This window comes from Strongylocentrotus purpuratus, unplaced genomic scaffold (genome assembly GCF_000002235.5).
Source record: "Strongylocentrotus purpuratus isolate Spur 01 unplaced genomic scaffold, Spur_5.0 spur5_scaffold_3, whole genome shotgun sequence".
In the NCBI taxonomy this organism is placed as follows: Eukaryota; Metazoa; Echinodermata; class Echinoidea; order Camarodonta; family Strongylocentrotidae; genus Strongylocentrotus; species Strongylocentrotus purpuratus.
Genome location: NW_022145609.1, coordinates 28,399,319 through 28,417,257, shown reverse-complemented (window position 1 = coordinate 28,417,257; position 17,939 = coordinate 28,399,319). Strand labels below are relative to the sequence as shown.

At 35.1% G+C, this 17,939-nt stretch overlaps 1 protein-coding gene across 2 annotated transcripts in view; it reads left to right on the top strand.

The window, feature by feature from the left end:
• The window catches only part of LOC100893985, a 37,287-nt gene extending 19,703 nt beyond the window's left edge, over positions 1 to 17,584 (top strand). The window contains exons 16-29 of one of the 2 annotated variants that reach the window (XM_030996230.1): positions 435 to 511; positions 1,055 to 1,091; positions 4,289 to 4,386; positions 4,815 to 4,937; positions 5,614 to 5,765; positions 6,755 to 6,890; positions 8,275 to 8,424; positions 9,551 to 9,644; positions 10,379 to 10,458; positions 12,807 to 12,935; positions 14,076 to 14,201; positions 14,779 to 14,969; positions 16,108 to 16,243; positions 17,235 to 17,584. In XM_030996230.1, coding sequence (XP_030852090.1) covers positions 435 to 511; positions 1,055 to 1,091; positions 4,289 to 4,386; positions 4,815 to 4,937; positions 5,614 to 5,765; positions 6,755 to 6,890; positions 8,275 to 8,424; positions 9,551 to 9,644; positions 10,379 to 10,458; positions 12,807 to 12,935; positions 14,076 to 14,201; positions 14,779 to 14,969; positions 16,108 to 16,243; positions 17,235 to 17,402 — 1,697 coding nt within the window. In that variant the 3' untranslated portion in view covers positions 17,403 to 17,584. The remainder of the gene's footprint in view (positions 1 to 434; positions 512 to 1,054; positions 1,092 to 4,288; positions 4,387 to 4,814; positions 4,938 to 5,613; positions 5,766 to 6,754; positions 6,891 to 8,274; positions 8,425 to 9,550; positions 9,645 to 10,378; positions 10,459 to 12,806; positions 12,936 to 14,075; positions 14,202 to 14,778; positions 14,970 to 16,107; positions 16,244 to 17,234) is intronic. The other variant, XM_030996229.1, reaches the window with a different exon arrangement.
• Positions 17,585 to 17,939: the final 355 nt, after the last annotated feature.

Below are 17,939 nucleotides of genomic sequence, written 5' to 3'. Positions count from 1 at the left end.
CCACACTTGCATAATAAGAATGATAACGCTCACAAATTATTTTTCACCTCTTCCCAGAACTCAACCTTCTCTTTAATAGTTACATGCACATGTAAACTATACCATAGTACATTTATGAAGTAAAAATAAGATTATAAAAGTCAGTTTTAAACAGCATGCATGGACATGTGTAATCTCTCGTGTTTCACCCAGCTGCAACTAAATATGGCTTTCTACAGGAATGTAATTGATTCCAAGCTATGCGAGGGAGAGAGAGAGAGAGAGAGAGAGAGAAAGAGAGAGAGAGAGAGAGAGAGAAGAGGGGGAGGGAGGGAGGGAGGGTGTGTCCTGGATGTATAATTTACTAATGTTGATTAAATAAATTGAATTTTAATGAGATATTAATTCCTGAAAAGTTTTCTAAAAGTGTTTTAAATGGATTGAATTATTTCCAGACGATCATTCCCGAGTGATGTTAGAGGAAGTGAAAGGGGTGCCTAACTCAGACTACATCAATGCTTCATATATCAATGTAAGTAATGCATTTTATTAATATTCATATTATTGATACAGTCAAACGTGTCTATAGCGACCACCCAAGGGAAACACAAAAAGTGGTCTTTGTAGACAGGTGGTCTTTGTAGACAGGTTCCTTTATTACATGTTTCAATGAGAAACCATTTTCAAGGGATACAAAAAATGTGCTTGTTGTAGACAGGTGGTCTTTGTAGACAGGTGGTCACTAAAGCAGGTTAAACTGTAATTGGAGATAACTGAACTATTTAATATTGTTTGTTCATCCACATGCATGAAAATAAAATGTAAAAAAAGAAAGTATAGATGTCTCAGCTCTGTTTGATAACGTATGCATGAAGTGCAATACGAAATGGCATATTGATGTACATATACATGCATGAATAACCAGAATGAAACAAGATTAACTGGTTGTTATTTTGTGTGTCATCCATACCTTAATGAATTGAAACATCTAGTAAAGTAGTAAAGTATGTAGTTTCTTGTTCATGGAATGTGATATGTTAAAAAAACTCCTCTTCCCCTTCCCCTTCATCTGCAGAGTTTTGATAAAGAAAAGATGTACATTGCAACCCAAGGTATTGTTTGTAACCATCCATGTATATCAATGCATGTTTAAATTAATTGGTCATTGTGGTGTGTTTAAAGGGAAGTATTCTTGGTGGCTAACCTGTTCCTTTATTAAAAGGCCAATCTAACTCAACTAACATAGCCTTTCAATATATGAATACGCCTCTACTTATTAATATTCCAGCCTCTGATTTTTCAGAAAATCTCTAAATTGACCAAAAAATGATAATAACCATCCATTCTTCACAGTTCTTACGCTTGCTGGGCTACGCCCCTCAAAAAAAGGTAATACGATCACGTGACCTTGATGTCATTGCGGGCTTACAATAAGGATCTTACAATCTCAATGACGAAATTGCCAGAAACGTACTGAGATTATCAAGTGCATATTATTTTTCGGATAGATTTTTTTTTTCTCCAATTAATATCATACTTTGCCTTTTTAAAGACATTTTAATGCCTAAATCACCCTCCTTTTCACCGGAGAGGCTCCTGCAGTTTCCGTTTTCTGAACGGTCTGAGTCATCATTTTTAAAGCTATTATTGATGATTTCTAAGAAAAATCATTGACATGTTCGGAATTCCTGTCAAAAAATTAAAAAAAATTGTTTACATACCGCACATCAAACAACTGCCCTAAAATGGTGATTTGATCACAAATTCAATAGAAAACTAAGGTTAAAACATACTTGAAACATACCTGAAGATAAAATATATACTGAAAAGGAATGAAAGAAGAATACTTGTATGGAAAAAAACAGCATAAGGAATGGACATTTCTGCATTGGAAGTGTGTCGCGCGTGGTTGTAAGTTTCATTTTAATGAATTCCTTTCTTTTGCCTGAAATTCCTTTTTTTGGTCGCACAAGGTTGGCGGCTCTGCTATAATACCATTCCCTCCTTTTGCTCTTAATTTGACCATCTAGTTGTTTGGGGGTGGGGGAAGATTTTCATCTTTACAAGATTAAGAAATTCCCATCTCCTCAAATGGTATGGATGTAATCTGTGTATTGTACGGTGATGTTTCATTCTCATTTCTTCTCTTCTAATAAACTCTTTTCTTGCAGTGAAGTCTCAATTAATTATATTTTCTATGCTTATATCTGCTAATTCTACATTCTAATTCAAATGTGAATACGTCATTTTCTCAAGCTTTTCTTTGTGGAATGAGTGGGATAATAATGCCTAATGGTGTAATCTTTCTTTGTATCATAACCTTTATCTTATTATATCTATGCATATTTTTAGATTGAACAACAGTTCTTTATACATGTATGTAGCATATATTTAATTTGGGCAAAAATCCAATTGAGGAAAAATATTTGACCACTAAAGTATTGAATAAAGTGAAAGAAAGTGGGAATGCCATATGTTTAATAGAGTTTCCATCAAAATATTGATTTGGACGATATTTTGATGATTTGTCTATTCTTTCTGATAAAACAGTAGTGTGTATAGGCATGCCAAATTGCAACTATTTAAGATTTTAACTGAGCTAACGTGAGAGGTTTGCATAGAAAACATAGCTGCACATATACACACATAGCTGCACATATACACACATAGCTGACATAGGTTTGACAAGTCCATATGTCAGATACATATGGACATTGTTGGAAATCCACGTGCCGAGCTGGGCATGTAAATTATTGTTAACCTCTTATTGTTTGATATTCCTATATTGATTTTTTTTTTTTAAACTTGAGTCAGTATTTTGTTACTTATTTTCTAAAATTAGTGAAATCTCTGATTGATTTTTTTTTTGATTTTTTTGATTTTTTTTTTTTTGGGGGGGGGGGGTTGAGGGGCGGGCAGTATCCTTAAAAATTGTATTGCTACATGAACTATTACTACCTGTTGTTGTCATTGTTATTGTTGTTTTTGCTAGGTATGGCAGGTCTGATTGGCCTTCTTGATAAAGCACAAGCCTAGGGCTTTGTCTTTTTCTCTTTATTTTTCCTCTAATTTCATTTTTGTGGTTAAGGTAACCCTGTTTTCTCTTTCCCAACATGTATGTGTGGAGTGAAGACTGCTTAAGCTTGACTGTATTGACAAACACGGAAATGCTTATTTTTATAAAAGAAATGTTGTGCATTGTAAATTATGTGCTCAAAATTTACAGTCATGTGGCAATTACATGTAAAATGGTGATATGTTAAAAGAAAGAAAAATTGTTTAAAAATCTTGCCCTGCAATCACGGCCTGTCATGCTTGCCCCTTCTGTCCCCTCCCCCTGTGTTGTCTCACGTCCATCCCGTTTTGTCGACGGCCGGTGACCTGAAACGTGATTGCCGTGGCCGCCGGGAACATGATGTACATGTAAACCTAGCATAATACTAAACATGTACATGTAACCTCACTATCCTATCTCTACAATACCTGAGGGTTATACTTTTTAGTTAATATTTTTCTTTTGTCGGCATCCATGTGACTCACTTCAAATGTTACTGTTGTTTTGTATTCACTGTCTCTTTACTTTGCCTTTGCCAAATAAATAATGATAACAAGTTAACACCTTATCATTGATGAAATAGACCTGGAGCATATGTAACTTACATTAACTAAAGCAAATGTTAAGAGTATTAATCCTTCTTGGTGGAGGCTTTCATGTACATGCATATAGATTTTTTCTCTTTCCCTGCTCATGCACTGGTATTATGTTCTGTCCTCTAACGTTAGTGGGGGTGTCGTGGTATACTATAGTGATTCATTCAATTGATTCTCAAAGGGTTGAGGGTTTGAATCATAGCCCAAACTAACGTCCTTAGGCAAGACCTTAATCCATGGTGCCACTCTCCACCCAGGTGCTAAATGGGTACCTGGTAGGATGCAAACATTATTGTATTTTGCTGAGCATTGTGAGGATCTATAAAATGGTGCCTCACTGGAATGCTTAGTAGTAGTAGTAGTAGTAGTAGCAGTAGCAGTAGCATCAGTAGCAGAAGCAGTAGCAGAAGCAGTAGCAGTAGTATATAGTAGTTGTAGTAGTAGTAGTAATGTTAGTGGTAGTAGTAGTAGTAATAGTAGTAGTAGTAGTAGTAGTAGTAGTAGTAGAAGTAGAAGGTAGTACTATCAGTAGTAGTAGAAGTAGACGTATTAGTATTAGTACTATTATTACTACTACTATACTTCTATCATCCTCATCATTAATATTGATGCTTGTGTTCGTGAAATCAACATGTGTATGTGTAATGTTGTTTTTTAGGACCTAATAAAGCATCTCTATCAGACTTCTGGAAGATGGTATGGATGGAGAATGTGCACAATATCGTCATGGTGACCAATCTGTTTGAGGAGGGAAAGGTAGGCAAAGGTTTAAGTATTGTTTTCTTTTGGTAGAGAGTAGAGGACAAGGTACTTGTATGTCATCCGGCATTTTACAATATCATTTAATTTCATGTTTACCTTTGAATCAAATTAATGCAAAATAATAAGATTGTGGAGATATGAAACAATGTATAGCCCTGGCATTCCAAATAGGATATTAGAGATGAATTGTGTGTTTCTGGAGAAAGAAAAAAAAACAGTTAGGAAATTGAATTGTGGCAGACAATGTCATTTCTTCAAAATGTACATGTACATGTATGTACCATTATGTTTTATTATGCATTCGTTGGAATTTATTTTCTGATCCAATGATTGGTATAACGATTACTGTGTTGTACATGAATATATTGTTATGTGAGAAGTAGAAATGACTTTTAACTGTGTACTACACCCTTCCTTGACAGGTTAAATGCTTACAGTATTGGCCCAATGAAGGTGACACTGAGACGCATGGAAGCATTCAAGTTACATGTCATCGCGTTGATGTCTGCCATCGATATGTCATCAGGATTCTAATGACTACAAATGTAAGAAATCTTCCAATTCTCTGTATTTCAAAATGATAATTTACATATTGGCTCATTTAGATATAACTTAAATATCACTTTAGTTATATTGAAAGTAAAAAGGCGAAAAAAGATGTAATGTTAGTAGAATATTTATTTTTTATTGAAGCTCTGCTGTTTTCACAACTAACTGAAACACTTGTTTTTGATCAAAAGACTGTAATTTATCCTAGTACCCCCGTGAACTGAATCAGTTCCCATTTTGCAATTACAGTACAAATACAGTACAGGGTATATTAGAGGGAGGTACTAGTTATAGATGACATATTTCGGGCCTAATAAAAACCTGATTTAAATTGGTTTTCTGCTTTTTAAATAATTCTTCCGCAATTTTTTTGTTCCCGTTTTTTTTTTTTTCCCGTTTTTTTTTAAATATTTTTTTCTCGATTTGTTGTTGTTTTTTTTCTTTCCTGATTTTATCCTGATTTCCTGATTTTTCCCTCACTTTTCCAATTCTTCCCTATTTTTCCCTATTATTTACCAATTTTTCTTACTCAACAGGGGGGGGGGGGGGATGTTAGATGCCTTTTTCCCCCTGAATCCTCTTCCCTTTTTTTTTGGTCAAGGGGGGCGTGGTTGAGGGGGAAAAAAATGTTTGTTATTGCTTACTATCACCCCTGATATTTATCTTGTATAGGGCATAGAATCAAGGACATTAAAGCAATACCACTACCAAGGCTGGCCTGACAAAGGAGTACCTAAGTTTGCTGGACCTGTACTCAAGATGATCCAAGATGTCAATGAGAGCCAGGAGAAAGCAGGGAATGGACCACTGCTTGTTCACTGCAGGTAACTTCTCCTAGAATAAACAGTAAATTCATATATGCTACAAGGGAAAAAATGTTTAAAAAATTTTGGGGGCTACTTTTCAAGCTTGCTTGCATGAAAATAACACCCTTTAATTTGTTTTGCATTGAACTCTATGAAAATTTTAGGGGGCTTTTTTATGACTTTCGGGGGCTCTTTGGGTATTTCGGGGGCTAATTTGCCCCGAGCCCCCATGTATTTTTTTCCCTGATATGCTATAGACTACAGTCATGCGGTCAAACAAGATTATAGGAAATTTATAAGAAAGTTATTTAAAGAAACATGTAATTAAAGAATCATTGTATAGCAAAGGAGTTCCAGCCTAGAAAACAACACCGTCAAAAGATTTTTTTTTGTCAAGAAAACTATTTTGATGAGATCAATTGACGTGACTTCTGGCCAATTATCAGGGCATTCTCACAATGAGTCTTCCCATTTATACAATTTTCAAAGGATATGGTGTTCAAACTAGCGTAAAACCCTGATTCTTTATCAACTTTGAAACAATGCTCAAACAGTAAACAACATTTCAGACGGACAAGCAGACGGACAAGTAGACCACCCATTCCACTCTCCGATGACTCAAGCCCACACGGTCATGGATAGTCAACCTGTTTGAAACGTCAAGCCACTCCCGCCACTCATCCTCTCCAAGCGCTATAGTTCTCCTTAAAACTATAAGCTAAGAAAGATAACCAACAGTCTTTTTCAAGACTACACCAACAGTCCTTTTCAGGACTACTCACCCTCAAGAAAGATTACAGAGAGTCCTTTTCAGGACTCCTCAATCCTCCCTCTCTCTCTCTCACATGGTGCACCCGCAAGCCTACTGTATAACATTTCTTTATGCCACTTTCAGAGTATGACAAAAGTGATTACTTTGCTAGTATTTTTGTAGATATACCATTGTCTTTAGGGTCCCTTTATTATATTTTGTGATCTAACATAGATTTGTTTTGGTTTTATAACAGTGCTGGTGCTGGAAGAACAGGTGTGATCATTGCTGTAGATAGTATCTTACGAGAAGCCAAGAGGTCTGATCAAATTGATATCTTCTCTTTCATCAACTCAATGAGAAACAACCGACCTCAGATGGTTCAAACTCCTGTGAGTTACTCATATCTCATTCATTCCTCTTTATTTACATTTGTTTGCTTTTCTCTTTCAGTTTTTATTTTTCTTCTTCTCTTTTCTTGTGTCACTGCCATATATTTGTGTAGAATTCTTTTTAGATTTTTATATGCGTTCTTCTATAAATCTATTGGATGTTTATGGCCCTACATGCTTATTCATGGAGAATTTGTGTCTAGTATTTAGATTTAAATGTCAACTTAGTAAGTCTGCCGATACTGAACATCTTGTCTTCATGATTATTTTTCATGTAAGAAATGTGTTTCAACTACTCTAATGTGTTCATCTCAAAGGATGTCAATTTAATCGAATTGGTGCATTTTTTTTGAGGTTGAATACTTGAATCATTTATTTGAGCATTATATTTAAGCATTCACAGATTTCATTATCATACTGTACATCCATTTGCATCACAGGGTACACATGGACTAAGAAAAATGTACATCTTCATTTATTCTAGGATACTTGAAGAAAACATAAGAGTATATTGGTATTGATAATTCAAAAATACATGTATGATGCATTACAAGATATATGTAGATTGTCAAATTCTAGGCTAAATCACTTATTTTCTGGAACTTTGAGCAACTCATGTGAAAAATCAAATCATGGTTACAATTTATGGTGTTTTTATGCCAGTGCACATATATTTGTGCAATTTCTCTCATACACTAAGTCTTGTGTTTTTATTTATTTTTCTATTTACTGATCATTTCTTATTTACAGATCTTGTTGAAATTGCCATTACTTTATCTTGTTGCAATTTGTCTATAAAAGTACATGATGCACTAAAAAAATTAAAAGTAAATTTAAAAAAAGATATATAGATTTCCCACAAGTCATAAGCTAGGTGAATCATCTATTTCATAAGAGTTATCATTAATGCCAACTTTCATTTGACAAGTTACCATTAAAGGTAAAGACCAGTTTTGGAAACTCCCCCCTCTCAAAAAATGAAATGGAAGCTTTTATTACCAATCATGTGAAAGAATATGTTTTGACTAATATGTGATCATATAAATTTGGCTGAGAAACCGCCTACTAATTGATATATTTGGTACATTATTATATCCATTTGGACTTGATAGATATCGCGCACGTGTCGCGTAGTCCCATATACATCTTTCTGTGTACAGTGCTTGTAACTTTACCAAGACTGGGCCAAATTTCTTATGATTTTGATGATTCCAGAACCTTGCAGTACACACCAATACTTGTATGCTACATGATCAACCTTTTCTGATCAATTCCACAACATTCCTTTCAAAATGCAATCGCATGACCAGGACTGATCTTTATCTTTAATGCCAAGTTTCATTGCAAGTTACCATTAACACTCTTATCTTTCATTTGTTTTCAGGAGCAATATGCTTTTGTTCATGAGGCTGTGTTAGAGGGTTTGTTATGCGGTGATACCTTGATCCTAGAAGACGATATAACCGAGAGAGTGGAGCAAATACAGTGGCCAAACCCACATACAGACAAGTCTCCATTGCAACAAGAATTTGAGGTATTCATAATATATATGTACATTTGTGTTTTGAGGAATTATGAATATTGGGATATTAATCAAACATTTTTACATCTATGCGAAAATGGAAAGCCTTTTTTGTTGTTGTTCTTTTGCAGACATGCCAACTGATCAGATTAAAGAGGAACATTCCTCTTTTTGGGAGAAGATAATTATCATTTTAATGCAGTTGTTCCTCTTCCTGTACAAATTTGTCTGTAGTATTGAATAGGAGAGTTAGGATTGTTCCTCTTTTTTTTGAAAATAGCATAATTTGTACAGATTTCTGATTTTTAAATGTTGGCATGTATGCTTTTGTCATGATTCTGTGCACCATCTACAGTCACTCCATTTTTGTCTCGCCTGCGTAGCAAAAAGCGAGGCATACATGAAGGCGCCGCTTTTCCGGTGACAGCGGCAGCGTCAACATCAAAAACTTAACCCAAGGAATTATGAATATTGTGATAATAATGAAACATCTTGGATGTATGCGAGAATAGAAAGAGATTTTTTACGCAATTCTTTTTTTGATGATTCTGTGCACCATCTACAGTCACTCCATTTTTGAGACATTCCAGCCGGTCAGCAATTGACAGACAGGCGCATGCTATCCCAACCACATGATGTCTGCATAATACAGGGTATACCAACACCTTGATGCAGAGAAGCAATACCGTGTCAGTCAAAAAAAAGTTTACACCTGGAAAATTGCTAATTATTTTAAAAATCATCTATGAACAGTAAATCCTGTTCATCCAAGCGTGAACACATACCACACAAAAATGATACCAAATGATTTGGGATAAAACACTCTTTCATAAGATGTATAATCATTTACTATTCATGGTTTTTAAAATAATAGCAATTTTCTAGGTGTAAACTTTTTTTGGACTCACACTGTAAAGAAATATGTCTCGCTATTTATCTGACATATTGCTTCCTTTCTATGGCTTGAGCCTGTGATCACATGGCAAGTGATTAACATCAGCTTTTATGTTTTTATACTGATTGGAAAACCAGAAAAAGCCCAACATCAGAAATTCAAATTACAAGCCTTGAAATGTATTTTTCTTGTTAGAATCCACCATTTTGAATGTAGAATGAATGAGAGTTTGTTTTGTTTCAGATATTGGACATTGTATCATCAGACATGAATGTCAGCTGTTCCGGTAGTAGTCCTGAGAATGAGACTAAGAACAGATATCCAAACATTCTTCCTCGTAAGATATCTCTCTTCATATTTATTTATTCATGTTACTTGTTATTGTTATTATCATTATTACTATTATTATTACCATTATTATCATTATCGTTATTATTCTTATTATTATTTTATTTTATTTGTATTTATTTATTTTTTTATTTTATTTTATTTTTTATTTTTTGTTTGGGGAGGGGGGCCTTGGTTTTTTTGCATTCATTTTACATATGCCTCTTCATTTATTTATTTATTGTTATTTTTTATTTTTTTAGGGGGAGGGGACTTGAACTTGAGCCCCCTACCCCCTAGAGCCACCACTGCCTTCACCAACTGTAAGATTTATTTGAACATTCCAGGTAGTCATTCAGAAGAACCCAGTATACATGTACATGTTGGAAGTCTTAGCCAATGATCTTTGAAATTGAAGATGCTCTCAAAAATGCAAGGGTTCATGCAGTGAATGTTTGTTTTTTACAAACCTTTTACCAGCTACAGTCAAACCTGCTTTAGTGACAACCTGTCTACAAAGACCACCTGTCTACAACAAGCACACTTTTTGTTATCCTTGGGCAGTCGCTGTAGACAGGTTTGACTGTATATGGGTGCATTTATTATCTATTCTTTTAATGAAAGGTTGGACTTTGAATTAAAATTAGACTCTCCATTCACCTTTAGTACAGATATGATTACAATCTACTCATTAAACTTGAATCACTTTCTAGTAATTATTTTTTCACATTATTCTTCCTATAGAGGACCGAAGTCGCCCCTATCTGATGACTCCCGGTGACCGTGCAGGCTCTAATAACTACATCAATGCCAGCTTCATGTCTGTAAGCATTTGTATAATAATAGTCTTGATTTTTAGGTAATGTTTATGACAGGGATTATCAATAACAAAATCAGGCTCATTCTTTGAAGTTTTATAGTCTGTTGAATTAAGTAATGCATATTTGTCTGCAATATTAAAAAAAATCATTGTCTCTGCTTTAGGCTGATGTATTTGTATTTGTATTTATTAACATTTATTTCCTTCTCAACAGCACAATATAAAACACAATGTATATATACATGATATATGTAACAATTATTTCAACATAGAGTATACAGTAATTAATTCAGATACGGAAGGAGGCGAAAACCCGGAAAGCGTAGCTTGAGTTGGGAACGCCCATAATAAATTAACATAGTTACCGAAAGAACACTATAGATATTATTATGAAAATTACATTGTATATAACAGAACGTTGCTAGGGAAGAAAAAATAGTGAAAGGAAGAGAGGAGAGAATTAAGTATAGGAAGGCATGTTCACTTATAAAGAGAAAGTTACATCAATTGGGCTGTACATGTGTCTGCGATTACATCATAAAGATAACGAAGTACAATTGTAAAATAGACAGCGGGTACATATCATTACAAACAAGCAAAATCATCAAACAGACAACAGCTTTATCCGACAGCATTGTCCTGGGAATATACAGATGGTACTAGCAACAAGTTATCAAAGTAGATAAATAATCGGTCATACAAACATGTCATTAAATTCCACAAAAGATCATTTCACACATAAATACAAGAGAGGGTATCAATATCGAGCAATTATATACATTTTTGCCTTACAGGAAAAAGTCTGCAAGGAGAGCGATTTGTGTAGAATAGATGGTAAGGTGTTCCAAAATTTTGGCCCAGAGTATCGAATGTCAAATTGAAATCTTCGGGTTCTATGTTTAGGGAGACGAATGTTTGCAGCGCTTCTCGTATTATACGTATGGGTTTCCGAGTTGCATTTAAAATTGATAAAATCACTAAATTGTGATGGGAAGATGTTATTCATGTGATTTAAATCATTTGATATGTCATATTTTGTTTTGCTTTCATAATCTTTGATTTTGTAAGCACGTTTGTACTAAATATCTTAAGTGGCTCCTAATATCCATTATTAATGTTATGAACTACCACTATGTTGTAGGCATATATATTCAAGCTTTTCTCTGAATATACAGTTTCTTCTCAGGAGAGTTCTTCATTAGATGTATCCATTACAAAGTAGCTGGCAGCATAATGTTTTCTGGTTGTCCGTATGTCTATTAGTGTTGTACAGGATTATAATTGTTATGTGAGAAGTAGAAATGACTTGCGATCGCGTTATCTCACGGATTACCGCCAAACTCAGGACATGTATTTATCTTGCAGAGCCAATGAACTTTTAGGGAATTTAATCACCTAAATAAAAGAAATAGAAATAAATTTCTTTCCTACCTTGTCGTAGAAACACCTGTTGAGTACAGATACTTGGAACATATATTATATCACAAGTAGTAGTTCAAATATTGCACAGCACCCGTAGAAAGAATATGTAAGACCATGTACAAAGTAATGACGCTTCTTTGCGAATTAAGTAAGGAAGAAGAAACTTATAATCTCTATAAAGTATTAAGGCCTCAGAACCGAGTAGAGAAACAAGCGAAGAAATAGGACAAGAATTAAGATGAAGCTGAATTAGCTTTGCTGTAGATCGACTCAAGACTCTAGAATAAGTGTGCTCAGGAGAAGTGATGAAAATAGGTGTGGCAAGCAAGTGTAATGTGCCTGTATAAGCTATACCATTAGGCGGTTGCACATCCCAACCCATAGGGTGTGGAATGTGCTTGCCAGAATAAGTATGTGTGGCATTCTGGTAATGTAACAGGTGTCACTAAAGAAATGAGTGACAGTGGAATAAAAGGCTAGACTTCAAGCCACACAATATAGACAAGACAATAATATATACAAATGCAAAGTTCTCCAAAGGTCAAGTCACTACAAACTGATTAGATTTTGGGGTCACAGGGTCAAAGGTCATAGGTCACAGGGCTCATTATGTATGCAAAAATAGCTTGTGATTGCATTATCTCAAGAATCGATTAATGGATTACCGCCAAACTCAGGACATGTATGTATCTTGCAGAGCCAAAGAACTGATTATATTTTAGGATCAGGAGGTTAAAGATCAAAGGGTCATACATGTATATATAAAAAAATAGATTGTAATCACGATATTCTGAGAACCTGTTAATGAATTGCAATCAAACTTGTATTTTCAGAAAATTCCTTCTGTTTTGGTTTGTAAAATTGCTCTATGGCAGAGGCATCATTTTCTAGGTAAAGCTCGTTATTCATTTTTCTTTTATTATCCATCAGGGTTACTCCAAGAAGAATGCTTTCATCGCAACACAAATGCCTCTTGATAGCACTGTGCTGGACTTCTGGAGATTAGTACATGACTACCATATCTCAACTATCATCATGCTCAACCAACTCAATGATAAGGTTTGTCATATTCACTCAACTATCTTCATAGGATATCAAGTATGTTATACACATACTATCTCCAGGCCTGATAATTACCCGATTTAAATCGGTTTCCCAATCATTTTATTGTTTTAATCAATTTTTCTCCAATTTTTTTTCCCCAATCTTTTTTTCTTAATTTTTTTTTTCCCCAATTTTTTTTTCTCTCCCAATTTTACCCCTATTTTCCCTAATTTTCTTACTCAAAAGGGGGAATGTTGTTAGATGACATTTTTTTTCTTTGCTGAATCCTTTTTAAAAACATTTTGCTCAAGGGGGAGTGGTTGTTAAGGAAAAAAAAGAAACCTATTTTTTTAGTGCTCACAATCACCCCTGTATCTCCTGCTTTGACCGTCTGTGTTAAAAACTATTGACCCACCGTTACATGTATCTTGAAATGCTAATATGACCCCTGTATCTCCTGCTTTGACCGTCTGTGTTAAAAACTATTGACCCACAGTTACATGTATCTTGAAATGCTAATATGACCCCCAACCCTTGTATGGGGCTTTCGTGGTAAGAGAACATCATTCTCATCTGGGTTTACGCTCGTCAGGACTACTTCTTCTCCTAGTTCCACGTTCACGACTCCCAATTTATGGTGCTCCTGCCTTCTCGTCAGTTCCTCCATGCCTCTGGAACCCCCCCCCCTCCCCCCTCCTATTCTGCGTGACACATACAAGCTAGAAAGCTTTAAGTCGGACCTCAAAACCCATCTTTTCAAGCAAATGTGTAGTCCACGACTGTTGGAGGAGCGGGCCCCTTTGAATGTTTGAAATGGCACCATACAAGTGCTGTGGATCATCATCATACATGTAACACAGTCTACTGATTATTGGGGGGCAGTTTTTCAACAATGAATTAGAATAAAACGTGCAGTCAACATTTAATATAGAAACCACATGTATGTGATGAATAGTAAGTATGGTGTAAGTGGAAAAATGCAAATGCTATATTCATGTCAAATGTCAAGACTTACTAAGATCATCATTAAATTTACTAATCAGAGATGGTGAACATGTAGCAAATGTCTCTAATTTGTCATCGGTCCAATCACCAATACCTAGTATTTTTGTATCTTCTCAATTGTATCTTGTGTTTAATTTAAACTTCTTGCAGACATGCAGCATATACTGGCCTGTCAACACTAGAAGCGTGACCTTTGGCCCCTTCACCGTGGGTCACAAGGGGTCAGAGAACATGAACAGGGTCAAAGTTCGCACACTAGAGCTCAAATACAAGGAGGTCAGTAACCATTCAGTAACATTATTTGAGGTTGTATCTTTATGTAGCTGCCTGTATTTTGTTTTTTCTTTCTGAAGCTGAGCAAATATTGATAGTAAAATTTACTGTACACAAAGTGGGGGTGTGGACAGTTGGGTTGGGAGTAATAAGAAGCAGGGGTATGATATCGATGACCATGTAAACATTAGAGGCTTATCATAATAACTTAATTTGTTGTTGTTGCTTGCTTACTTGCTTGCTTGTTGGACATCTGTTGCAAATCGCAAATTTGGCAGTAAGGGCAAGCAGTCTCAAACCTTGGCAAAATGTGAAAAATCTAAATATGCCATCAATTTTTGACTAACTGGGCTCAAAACTGTTTGTCTAATTGGACCATTGGGATTACTACAGGGCAGCTAGCCACTCAAGTATACCACCCTTAGATTGTCTGTCCATCAGGAAACTGCTGATGATACTCTTTTAATGATGATATCGCTACTGCAATGATATGGTGTGTTATGTATTATTACAGGGTAGAAGACATGGATGAAATAGTTTCTAGCTCTCTATCGTGACAATGAATGTGTCTTGTTAACAGGAAGTACATGAGATCCGTCAGTTTGAGGTTCAGACTTGGCCTACTTGGATCCAGTCTGACGGGGTCCAGTCTCAAGAACAGTGTATGGATGCAGTCCTCCAACTCATGGACTACCTTCACAAATGTGAGATCCAGAGAAGTACTGAACAGAGTAGACCTGGAGATGGACCACCTATCCTAGTCCATTGCTTGTAAGTATGGGTAGTGATTTCACGGGACACCTATGTACATGTAGTCTAGTCCATCGTTGCAAGCATGTCTCACAGTATACTATTCATAGGACACGTTTTCTAAACCATGGTTGGTAAGCATGTAGTGTAATGTAGTCTACTAGTAATATCAGTATTCCATCTACATTTCTTATTAATTCTTCATAGACTAAGAGACCTGGGGGGTGTTTCCGAAAGATCCTAAGTTGAACTTATCTCTGAGTTGGACTTAACAATTATGGAAAGCCATTAGCATCCTTAAAAATATTTTGTAAAGGTTATCTTAAAAGGCATAAAATGTTGGTTCAAATCATTCATATTTTCTGTTATCATGGGAGATTTCATGTTTATTTCAATTTATGAAAAGTTTAAAATACTTCAATTTTTGCTTTTGAATATATTCATTATAAGGCTACAAATGGCTCTCCATGATATTTAAGTCCAACTTATTAGAGTTAAGTTCAACTTGGAATCTTTGTGAAACACCCCCAGACCTTGTAGCATGTATTTTGTAGCGGTACAATTTTTCCAGAATAATATAGTGTTCAAATTAGAAGATCTACATGTATCTGTAGGTGCAAACATTCTTGGCCCTGTATTTATGGTGCTGGGAAGGATCACGTTCCTTTGTCTGTTGATTTACAAAAGATAGAATGTGAACTTAATTGATCAAAGCTTTATCTTGTATACATGTATCTTTTCACAGCCATGAACAAAGCTTTGAAATCAGCTAATTTGCTTGGCAGGAATTAAAACAGATAACCATTCTGTTTTAGGCTATTTCAACCTAATCCTTATCTTGGCCACATTCTTATAGTCAATAGAAATTATCTTTGAACTATTCTAAGTACATATTACATGTATTTAGAAAAAGTTCAGATAATACAATTTGTCATTAATGCTGAAACATAATGTTATTGTATCATACACTGCTGTTGTTGAAATAACATGGATTTATGTGAGAGAGTTATACATTATTTGAAAGCAGAGAATCCCTAGATTTAGACAAGATAATGATATTGAATCCTGGTGGTTTACTGGTTGATAGGATGAGGTTATCCAAGATTGTAATTCAATGAAAACATATAATGAGATGAGTTCTTGTATGTTTCCTATATAGGAGTGGCATAGAGGAAAGTGGAGTTTTCTGTACCGTGATGAACTGTTTAGAACAACTCAACAATGATGGCGCTATTGATGTCTTCCAAAATCTCAGGCTACTAAGGCTCTCCAGGCCAAACTTTGTTCCAACTTTGGTAAGATATTTTCCCCTCTTTTTTTCCAGTTTTTGTTTTCTTGTCTTGTGAGTAAAAGGTTATGGGGTGGTATTCCGGTAGCGCATACTAAGTTAGCCCACACTTTTATGGAGTGCCTGTTACCAACTCATTTACCCTGTACAGATTATTTTAATCCTTCAATGAAAAGTGTCCACAAAAAAAAAATCAATTTTGCAATGAAATGGGAAGAAAAAGATAATATGAGTACCGGTATGAACTGAATTTCAACACAGTCTTTGGTAGATTATCTTTGTCATGAATATTGAAGGAGGAAGATGAAACCTAGCATTCCATAGAAGTGTGAACTAAAATTCTTGTTTAGTCTGGACTTTGAGAAGACTCAAATTTGATGGAAGATATCTCTCTCTCTCTCTTCTGGCATTCTCATTATTTCAAATGGTGCGATTAGAAGGCTTCTCAATTCCCCTATATAATAATGGCCAAATGGAATTATCATGCAAGATTTGGTTTGTTCAGTACAAACAAATCTTGCCAACAGCATTCCTAATGCCAAATATATTTTTCCTGCACAATAAATTAAAAATAAAACTAATTTAGTATTTCTCTCTTGTTAACAACATCATGATTGCATTTTGCATTATTTGAAAAGTCATTAATTTTACTCCATACTGCATGAAATTGTAATGCTTGTGTGCTGTGCTGCATCATATGGGGGGGGGGGGGGGGGGGACATGATGTATGCAATACACTGATAAAGTCAAAGAGGGTTCCCCTATCACAATAATGTTTGATTGGAATGATTGTTTAATTGAGATATGGGAAGGCCAGCTTGATATCATGTTGGTTTCAATGAAATAAGTAAATGAGAGAAACTGATTTGTGTGAATGTTCAAGGAAAATCTGGTAATGGATAACTTGCTTTGGCAACTTAGTTTTGGCTTTAATGTTATTGTATGCATTCACTAGTAATGATAAACAATGAGTGATCGTGGTTCTGTTATATTTGCAGACTGACTACCTACTATGTTATAAGCTGCTCACCCATCATCATACCTTGTGTAGATCAGAGGAGGAGCTGGACTATGAGAATCGTCTTCCTACCGAGGGTTTGTATGAGAACGTAGATCATTCTAGAGTTAAACAGAGTGATGTACAATCTCTAGCTTCTGAATGCTAGACTATGGCTTCCTATAGAGTATTGATATCTTCATCATCATCAAATTATTATATAATTTCATGTTTAGCACCTTTATATTTTTCTATTTGCTCACTTTACGCACAATTTATTCGTCTTTTTTCCTGCTTAATTTTTTAATAGCTCTTGACTTTCTGTCTTCAGTTTTGTTCTCCTTCTGTTTTTTCAGATAACATTTTTTGTAAATGATTTGTTATTACAATGAGAGTTTAATATAGTCATTATGTAACAACTGGTTCATCTAATGATCTGTTCACCAAAGAAGTAATCATGTCAACAACAGCAAAATATGATGGACCAGTGATGGCCTGGTGGTAGAGTCGCTGCCCGGCAAGCAGTAGATTGCAGGTTCAAATTCCGCTGGTTCCAAGATTTTTTCTGACTTGTTTTTCAATTACAGATCGATCAATCGATCTTATTTACTGGGTGTAAGCCACAAATATAATCAAACTAACAAAAAAATAATTCTTAACCATCATTTAAAAGTTAACGTACTGGTTGTAAAATGCCTTTTAAAAA